The sequence below is a fragment of the Drosophila serrata genome, unplaced genomic scaffold, assembly GCF_035046125.1.
Source record: "Drosophila serrata isolate PLE 108 unplaced genomic scaffold, ASM3504612v1 contig_30, whole genome shotgun sequence".
Taxonomy (NCBI): domain Eukaryota; kingdom Metazoa; phylum Arthropoda; class Insecta; order Diptera; family Drosophilidae; genus Drosophila; species Drosophila serrata.
In genome coordinates, this window is record NW_028256928.1 from 1,189,846 (window position 1) to 1,200,201 (window position 10,356).

Genomic DNA, 10,356 nt, shown 5'->3' on the forward strand with positions numbered 1-10,356 from the left:
ACAAAAGTGAAAACCTGCCCAGTTAAGCCCTCGATAAAGAGCTTTAAAAGGTGTGTGCCAGGACAATTTGGTTAAGCCAAATTGTTCAGTTAGCGCAACTTCAAAGGACACAAAATCTGCTCAGGCGGCACAATCGAATGAAATGGGTAATTTTTCGAGGATAATTCTCTTAAAGAGCGAACTCAGATGGACGATTAACTTTTAATCAAAAAAAGGTCAGCGTTACTGGAAATAATTTGCAATGCACAATGAAATCAGGAATATACTGTCAGGAATATAATAAATTGCGTTCAATATTACATCGCAAGCACATAGTACTGAATTTATAATATTTGGTTAGTGGTAATTCTGTAAAATTGTAACCCTAGTGTAATGCGATGGCAATATATATCGATAATGTTTCCAGCATTATCTAATCTAATCAATTGCAGCAAGCGACGCGTTTTTTGCACTCTTTTCACAAGAAATTTTTCATCTGTACTTTTTAAAATAAAAACCTTGAGGCGGTTCTGAATTTATCTAAATAATAAAAACCCTAAGAAAAAGAAGAATTCAAGACAATGCCACTGGATCAGGTGGTCATATCTTACTTCAGCCAACGCAGCTTCATCAGTGTCGTGCTGCTCAGATCCTTTGACCTGCTGAAGCCTGACACTCTCCTCATACCCGGCGCCCAGGCAATCGAGGTGGCTCCCAATGGGATCTCCTACACCGAGAATAATGTAGAGTATCGCATTGTTCTGGATGATATGTTCGAGCTGACCGTCAAGTTTGAGGACGATCGTTATTATGGTGCGGCCAGTCAGAGGGCCAGCAATGTGACCTTCGGACTCATTCTCCAACGAGTAAATGTCCGGAAGATTGCGGATGTGATCATTGATGTAAAATTGGGTGAATTGCCGCTTCGCATCAGTTCCAGCGCGCCCTGCTCCCTTCACTGCAGCAATTGTGCCAATGAGGTAATTCGGCGTCAGCAATACCTCAGGATTCAGCCGGTCCCGGTGATAACAATGCGTCCGCATAGCTTCTTCTGCGGACGCCACAAGATCCCGGTGTATCCGCAGGAGGACCAGCTCTTCTATGGATTGAATTACGTGGTGATCTGCTTTCTGATGTTGGGCAACGGGGTGACCCGCTCCTGGAGACGTCGTCGCTTGGAATGTTCCCGCTGTCGACAGGTCGTTGGCGACGTTTTGGGCCAGGACGTGGCCATCCGATTGTTCGCAGACGCACTCCGCGTGAAGACTGACGGTCCTAATGCCCAGTCTCCGGTTAAGTTCAGGCAGATCTTTGGCCATGTGACCGCCACCCAGTTGATGATGCGCCTGCTCCATGACGCCGAGCTCATCAACCCGGACAAGACTCGCTTATTACTGAAGGCCGTGCGTCCCGATGGCCAGGTGCACTACCTGCAGATGATGGTGGACACTCAGCAGTTGTACCTCCTGCGTTCCCAGATGCCCGGTCTCACGGAGCATGAACTTTACGGGGATGAACGGAAGTCGCCGGAACGGAATTCACCGGATCGGAGTGACACCAGCAGCGAGGGTGACATCGAGATAAATAACAGCTATACCAGTAGCAGCAGCTTCAACTCCAGTATCCAAGAAGCGGACGAGTACATGGTGACTCCACAATCACCTCCATATGGACCCACTACTCCCCCCCAGCTGATCCAGCCATCCGAGATAGCTCCGAAGAAAATCATCAGCTATGTGGCTCTGCGCGGCTTCCACGGCGTCCGCATAAAGTTTTTGTTTTCGGAAACCGATCAAGAGTTGGTCGCTAACCAAGAGATTCTGGAGCAATGGTTCGACGAGGGTGCCCGTGAGTTCCGCGTCTCCTACGCAATGATTATGGAGCTGCTCGCCGAACTCAATGCGAACGTGAACATGGTGGCCGCCCTGGAGAAAAATAATGATCCGATCACTTCCAACCATCCGCGTGTCAGCTACATCATCTATGAGACAGACAAGGACTTTTATGCCAGACAGCAGCTGCCATTTGAGGAGCTCGACATTTGAATACGAGTATTCCAATATCATATTATATCTGCATTAGCTATTATATTAAATAATTAGCAGCAGCCAGTAATATAAATAGTTTTTGATTTTATAAGCAGGGGTTGGGACTTTTATAATTTACTCATTTGAATTGAAATGCATTCGTGTTCATCAATTCATTTGTCACATTCTAGAGGGTCTTTTTGTCCAGATAAACTTATATAATTTTTAAGAAATATACGTTAAAATCGAGAAATAAATTTAACTTCGGGAAATCAAAGTTTGCACACTCTTGCGGCTTGAAGTTGAATCCTGAAAGTGGCATTTGAAATTGATCATAACTTGGTAAAAATTCATCAATTTCAAATCGGAATGCTTTCCCATGTTAGTTTGTATTAGGATAACAAAACAGCATACTCAATTTAAAATTTTAAAATTTGCCTAAGTTTGACAATTTTAACTATAAAATTTTAATTATAAAATTTTCAAATTTTTGGAAAATTTTAAAAAAATTAAAAAACAAACATGGCGTAATCGATTCGTCTGCTGATTCTGATCAAGAATATATATGGTTTATAGGGTCGGAAATGACTCCTCCATAGTATTAAATACCCTGCAAGGTAATGATGAAACAATAAAATATATGTACGATTACAAAAAAAAAATACACAAACTCCAACAAAATGGTTTTTAAAGGACACTCAATTTGCAATAATTTAGGAACAGTTCCAACGTTATTATTAAAAAATAATTATTTGTAATTAAGATGTCTGAAATTTCTTTAAAATATATATAGTCTTCTAACTCATTCTTCCTAATTTAACAAATCTAATTACTTTATCCCACCGAACTCCATAAATTGTTTACCCAAAACCCCCATTAACCCTTTCCTTGCATTTAATTGGGATTTCCTTTTGATATTTTCAAAAGTCTTCTACAAGATTCACGGCATATTTTTTTAATTGTCTTATTGTTGGTAATTAGAACAGATTTAATTGCGAAAGGCCTTGTACATTTGCAGGACAACCGATGCGGTTTATGGTTTACCAACCCCACAACTTGGAGGACTGACCACATCATTAATCGTTGGCTGGTTAGCGAAAAACAATTTGTCCAAATAACAATTAGGGCCAAGCCAAAGCACCCTCAGGACAGGACACTCAAACGCCCACGCAGCAGGAGGAGGAGAATTCTGGGATCAAGAATCAGGAATCATGATTGGATTAGGATTCGGGGGAATCGTTAACAGCCTTTGACGCTTGACAGTTGGCTAATGAAAATTCAGGGGAGTGAAAGTGTCCAAGGCTGTGATGCACCTTGATTAATGATGGCTCAGATTTAAAGTTCTGTTTTCACCAGTTTAAATTTCTCGGGTCTCCCAGGTCCGGCTGTGTTTGCTCACAAAATCCATCCATTCTATATGCAATCCCCGTCCATTATCCCACATGCAATTTGTGGCATTGTCCATCGCGGTTTCAGCTGTTTGTCTGTTTTTATTTCATTTTTTTTGGCTGCGACAACAATGAGTTTCAATTTGGGATATGAAAGAGGACTCGTTGGCAGGTGGACGGCAGTGGCTAATGGCCTGGACCGCATTGTTGGACTGGCTTTTGTGGAATGCTTTCTATGTGGCAGGGGGGACCCTTCCTAGGAACTATCCTAAATTAAGAAAGTGCATAGAGGTTATCTCGAGACAGCAGTGCCCGGCAATTGCCAATAATTAACATAATGAAACCATAAATTGTGCAAGTTGAAGAAAGTCCAATGACACAGCGCAACAATTGCGTTGGGGTGGCAATTTCTAGAGAAAGCATGCGAAATTAATACAACCGCAACGCCCCATAAATTAATTTAGAAGTGAGCTCAGGGCCTCTTCTAGCAGTGAAAGTGCCACCAGTGTCCATATGGCCTTTCACTCGCTCCTCCGACCAATTACCAAGATGTATGCGTGTCGCGCACCACAGACCAATTAACCCCCATTACGGTCAGCCCGGGGAACTGCCCCTGACACGCCACACTCGTCCTGGACGGGGTCAAGTTCTGGTCCAAATAGTGGGGGCCAGTAATTAAGATTTCCAAGAGCAGCAGCCACCAGCACCAGTTCGGGCACACATCCGTGGCGGAGACGCAAAACAAACTCAGTCCGGGGCATCCAAATTGCTTTATGATGTTGCAGATTATGATAATGAATGATGCCATCTGGACTTGCACTTGGTACAATGACCAGGGCTATGTTGACACTTTAAGTGATTTAATGTTATGGTCTCTCAGCTGTCTCCCCTTAGTGCAGGCACAGGGCACCCCTCATTCCTAAAGCTTCTGGCTTAATATCATACTGAATTTAATAAATATATTTTGCTATAACTTAAATCTCTTTTATTGTTATACAAAAATATTGAAGCCTACAGTCAAAGCTTTTTATTTGGAAATCTTTTTCCACTTAAATGGATTCATTAAAATTTATATTTGGCACAAACTTGTTCAGTATCGACGCACATATAGAGGGAGGGAATACATTTTTGCCAGTTTATTGACACAATTGCCAACAAATAAATCCCAACTCCAGGCCACCGAGAACGCCGATTGTATATGTATCTCTGTATCCCCAGTCCAACTTCCCCCCTCTCGAATTGAGTGTGAACTGCCATTGAAATGTTTTTGATTGGAAAAAATTTAATTTCCTATACGCTTCACACTGCTTATCGCGGTTGCATTGTGCTCCAGATTCAGCAACAAAAAAATTGGCATTTTTTCGCCATGTTCTGCTGCCACCGGCATTTTAAATTTAAATCAAGTGTTGGCCCGGCGGATATCTAAACTTTTCCCCCACCGCATATGTTTTGGTGGCACACTCGTAACCGAAACCTCAAACCACAATTAATTAAGGCAAACGCTCTTGTCAGCGGCCACAGCAATAACGAGAGAATTCATTGACAGTTTTTTCTGTAGTCTTATTGCAAAAAGTTTCTCATTGCCAGAGCAGGGCTTCAATTACAATTTTTCGATTTGCTGTGCGAAAGAATGGGGATTCCCACCGAGGGAGGCGTTCATTAAACGCTCTACTTGTGGCCAAGCCAAGCTGTCTTTTCCCTTCGTTTTTCATGCTGGCACATTCGTCGGTTTGGTCCTTTGTCCCGGGAACAATGGCGGAACCGCAGAGCGAGCCGGCGCAGAAGAGTGAAATCCATTTTTTCCATTAAATCGAGCCGTCGATTGTGCATGAAGCAAGGAGGCGCAAATGTCAGGCTCCCCGGTTAGATGGGGGCGATGCGATACCTCGATAGGTTGCCACAGCCGAGGAACACCAGGACAGCGGGGCAATGGAGGGCACTAGGGACATCAACGAAGCGCCACCTTCAGCCCCCGCAAAACGCATGGCCATCAGACATTCTATGGGAAGTGGATTTGAACGCAGAAGGACTGCTCTTACTTTGGTTCAATATAAACACATATAAGTGGAAAACTTTACAAAAATTGAATTTAAAAGTAAGTAAAATAATATAAAAAAAAAACTTTAAATAAATTGGGCTTAGATATATTAACAAATAAATCGAGTATTCCCATATAGAATTATCTAGAAATATATTCTTAAATCGCAGAGCGTTCCCTGTTTCGTATAAATAACTTTCCATGCTCTCAGCCATTTCGAGATAACTTTTGCCTCCCGATTCCCGAAATTCGATACACTTGCAAATGGCTTTTTGACAAACAATGACATGGACCAACTCACCTACGAATGCGGAGACATTTCTTTTGCTTACCTTTTTTCCCTTTTGGCCAACCCTCGCTCGTGGCAATCGCATTTGCAAATGAATTGCTTATTGACAGTTTGATGGAATGATTCCCTCGTCGATTTGCCAGGCTTTTGTTATTCTTTAATTAAACGTTTTTGCTTTGGAAAATGGAAAAAAAAGAACCGAAATGCACAACTGTAAAGGATTCATTTTGTGGTGAATGAGCATTGAAGGTTTTGATGCGAGTTTTCAATAATGAAAAGTAGAATTTGTTGGAGCATGCTTTTCGGGGCAGACAAGAAATATATTTATAAATATAATGACAGGAATCTTAGAAAAGCAAACTATTACTTAATTAGAATTTTTCTTAGAAACTTTTTATATAAATAGCAAAAATATTACACAAATTAGATCTAAGTTTTATATAACAGTTTAGACTCTACTTAAGCATTCATTGGAACCATTTTTAAGATCTCTTTGCAATGACAGTTACAGTTGTCAAGTGTCGAGGCTCGGCCAGAAAGTCATTTCCGGCTGATTGCATTTCGCAGGACCCTCGAAAAGGCTGCAGGGCGACATATCCTCTATCACTGCTGGGCCATTAATTGAAGTCGCCTCCGGCAATTAACAACTCGTGTATGCAAAATCCATTAAATCACTTAAAAAATGCGGAGAAGAGCACATTTGAAACCACTTCAAGAGCGAATGACACATAATACGACTACAAAACAGTTGCCGCAGCCAACGGAGATGTGCAGGAGTGCAGGGACTCTCGCAGGACACGCACTCGGCAGCTGGGCGCGCCCCTTGCGATGTCGATGATAATGTAACAACACTCAACCTCTTGGCAAAAAATGGGACATATTCGTGGGCAGGAGGTGGGTTTTTTCAAAACACCAAAAGGGTTGGTCCTGGCTTCAAGGAGCATGGTGTGTGGAGAATCAAATGAAATTGTCACAGTCGCAAATTTAATTACATCAGCTGGGGCCCGCATCCCCCAAGGATGCCAGTTTCTGGGCTTAAAGCTGCCCATAAATCCAGGTGCCATTCCCCCCGACATATCCTTCTGCCCCGCCCCCTTTGTGTGTATCCGCTCATCAACTGTCAGAATTGAAATTCCGAAAAATGTCACAAAATTTGACAAGTACAGAAAAGATCTCCCGATAATTCATATAGGTTATGCCCGTTGGAATATGTCAAGCATGAAAAACTGATAAGGCCAGGGAAAATGAGTCGGTTGGTTGGGGATAGAAAAAAGAGTGGATTCCGAATCACAAATTCATGTGGCATACTTTCGGGCCACTCAACTAACACCCCTTTGAGGGACCCAAGAAAAAATCAACAGCCTCATTTACAAATGGCACACCTGAGCCGAGGCCTTCTCTCCACTCCCCCCCTGTTTTCAATTAGCCTAAAACCCGGTGACTAAAAGCGAAAAAATGAATGAACTGCCTAATGCCTTTTATCCCACTCATAATTCGCATAATGACAGAACATCTCGTCCCGTAATTTGGCCAGCGGACAAACAACAGCCCCGGCTGACCACTCCCGGATGCACTTCAACTTTCCACCCTGTTGCGTACAATCAGGACGGCAGGACGCCGAAAGCCCGGATGGATCTCCCCCGGTAGAAGGACATTGTTGCAAAAGTGCGAAACCGCAAATGTTAAACGCAACACACAAGTCAATTCCGCATCCCACCCGAAAAAGCCAAGCCAAAACCACGGTGACAACCGCAACCAGGCCACAAAGCTCTTCAATTTGCTTGCCGTCTATTATGGTAGCTCATTGTGGGATTACCCGAACCCGAACCGAGACCGAGACCGAGACTCAACCCACACCCAAATCCAGGTCCAGAAACCCACAGAAACCCACCCCCAACTGGTGGCCGCACCACCGACGCGTATGCGCCTGGTTCTCGGTGAGGAATTGCTAATAAAAAGGGTGGAAAATCCACTTTGCTATGGCATTTGATTTTGATTTTTTTTCGACTCCTGGGACAGCCGGTTGTTGATGAAACGACAAGGGGAGAGCTGCCGTCGAGCATTGGCAGATAAAGTTGATTGGTATAGGACTCGATGACTTCTAATGTCAGCGGATAAGTAACAAACTCTGTATGCACGGAAGGAAAACGAACTATTGAAATTAGATATTATTGATTAAATATTAACTAAAAAATCAATAATTTGGAATTTGCAATTCTTTGCAACCTATATTTTTGATCATGTACGTTTAATTAATCTTTGGAATATACCTTTCAATAAAAGAAGTATAAATAAATATATATATCACCAATCTTTGAAATATATATATAAGTCTTTCCTACTCTTTTATTCAATTAAAAACCCTTCCATCACTGTCATATTATTTATATATCTTAACTTAATGATAATACGTAGTTAAACCTTATATTTTCATCTCATAAAGTACATCCAGGAAAAGTAATAAAGTTTAATAAATCCAATACATCCCTAAATTCAATTAATAAAATCTTCAAAGATTAAATAGCCCCAAAAAAGCGAAGCATAATTACTTGAATTATATCAGAGTCAATGTCAATAGAGGAAGCTCCTTCAATTGACCAATAAAACCGTCAAAAGCTAATACCATCTGTACAATGTGAACACTCAAGCCGAGACGATGATGATTACTGGACCATTTTCGGGGGAAAAGCGAACAAAGAAGCGGACTCCAGCTGGGTGACTTTTGTGCAGGACCTGCAGGATTACACTCGATTACAGGATACATTACAAGTTCGACGGGTGGCACTGGCACCGGCTCACCCGCTGGGAATGATCAATCATCAAGTCCAAGGGAAATCGTCGAAAATTCATGCCATTCCGGCCCAACGAGCACGGTCAGTCAGGTCTCAGCTTTCGAGTTTTCAGTACCCATTATAATCATAGAACAGCAACCCGATGTTAATTATGAAATTGCGCTATGGTTATCCTGTGGTTGCTAAACAAACAAATCGTTCTGCAGCAATATCAAAGAATGTTTTGCATTTGGTCCGTCTCGGTCGGAGCTTAATGAAAACCGGAAATCCACTTGCCGCCGCCCATCTCCTTCGTCGGTTCCAAACTTATTGCGTGCTATTACATCTGTCCGGAGCGAGTCTGTCTGGGTCTGGAGATCTGTTTGCTTTAGTACTTGCCTTCCCCATTTTTGAGTTCCTTTTTAGGCGATTAATTAATGCAATTAATCTGCTGGCTGGCTGGCTTCCCTGGCATGCTACAGAGCTGATGGACTTGTTTGGGGGCGCACTTGTATTTTCCGTTCGGGGAATGAGTGTAAATAAATGGTTAAGATTAAGTTGAGATTATTACTAATCAAGGAATTCATTAAGCCTATAAACAAAGTCATGCAGGAGCAAAGGAAACATGACAATTGATATATTGTGCATATGTGGTTAAAGCTTACTTATGGTATGATTATTACTGAGGGAAATGCATATTATTTAAAAGAATATTGCTTACCCTCTTTAGTACTTAAAAGTATATACTATCAAATATCTTTGATAGTCGGAATAGTCACTTTATTGAAGACCAAATGCCATTTGTTATTAATCTGTCTAGTTTACGCCATAAACCCCACCTCAGAAAACCGAGTGTCCTTTGAAATTGCAATCCGAATTACTAGTGTCGTATTCATGGCACTCAGCGATTGAAACTGAACAAATTACCATATTAATTGCTACTAATTAAAAATTCATTAAAACACTGCATTGCGGCCAGGGGCCAGGACCGGGGAACTGAGCAGAGCAAATGCTAGGCCAGACCGGAGTAAAATCGGGCCATTTATTATGCTTTGTCATCTCGGTCGACAGGATTCCGTGTGCGCCAACGATAATAATAAACATTTTCATTTTCATAATTCCTACTCTTTTATCGCTGCGGAATCAATGAGTTCGAGTTCATAATGGTTGCCCATCGGTGTGTACTTTCAATTAGTAGCCAACTCCGGGCCATAACTTACCAACTAAAATATGCAAAAACATTGTACCCGGCTGAAAGTTTCAATAGCATCATCGATTTGTGGCCCTCCTCTGTTGGCTGTAATTATGAGCTCAACGAGCCCACATCCTCCCTAATGCCACATCCCATCCCATCTATTCCGGCCTCACCTGTAACATCTGTGTGCCCCCGGCCTCGTGTTGGGTCGATGTCTGTTCAAGGCATAAATTCCGGCTGTGTGGCACATTAATTAATTTGGCTTTGTGCGCCATTTCAGAAAGGATTATTTACCGCTGTCCTGCGCACATATGCAAGGCTGTAATGTATCTGAGGGTGCAGTCCCAACCGAGTTGACACATGTGATTAGTTATTGGTTTGACTTAATAGAAATGATAAGGGATTCAAATGAAACATCAAGAAAAAGTGTAGGTTTTTTAGGGTTACTTTAAAACTCAGTTCGAAGTTTGTCTTAGCAGTCACCTCAAATATATTCAAGTCGTAACTCCCATCTCTTTGCTTTAAAGAAGCACTTTGTCTCAGCTGTGCCACCGAAAAACTTTGTGACATTATAAAATCTAATGAACAGAAATTAATTTACAATAATAATAATTCAGCTAACAGGAAACATCCGGAAGGAGTTACCACAAATACAGCAACTGAGCCCCG

At 42.0% G+C, this 10,356-nt stretch overlaps 1 protein-coding gene across 1 annotated transcript; it reads left to right on the forward strand.

The window, feature by feature from the left end:
* The first annotated feature begins 259 nt into the window (after positions 1–259).
* On the forward strand, positions 260–2,188 carry LOC110191895 (uncharacterized). Its single transcript, XM_086833280.1, has one exon. The coding sequence runs from the start codon at positions 561–563 to the stop codon at positions 2,022–2,024; it is 1,464 nt and encodes a 487-aa protein (XP_086689406.1). The 5' UTR covers positions 260–560; the 3' UTR covers positions 2,025–2,188.
* The last annotated feature ends 8,168 nt before the right edge of the window (positions 2,189–10,356 follow it).

Bases quoted from the DNA above. Each gene is read 5' to 3' on its own strand.
- LOC110191895 (XM_086833280.1), top strand. From the start codon at position 561: ATGCCACTGGATCAGGTGGTCATATCTTACTTCAGCCAACGCAGCTTC.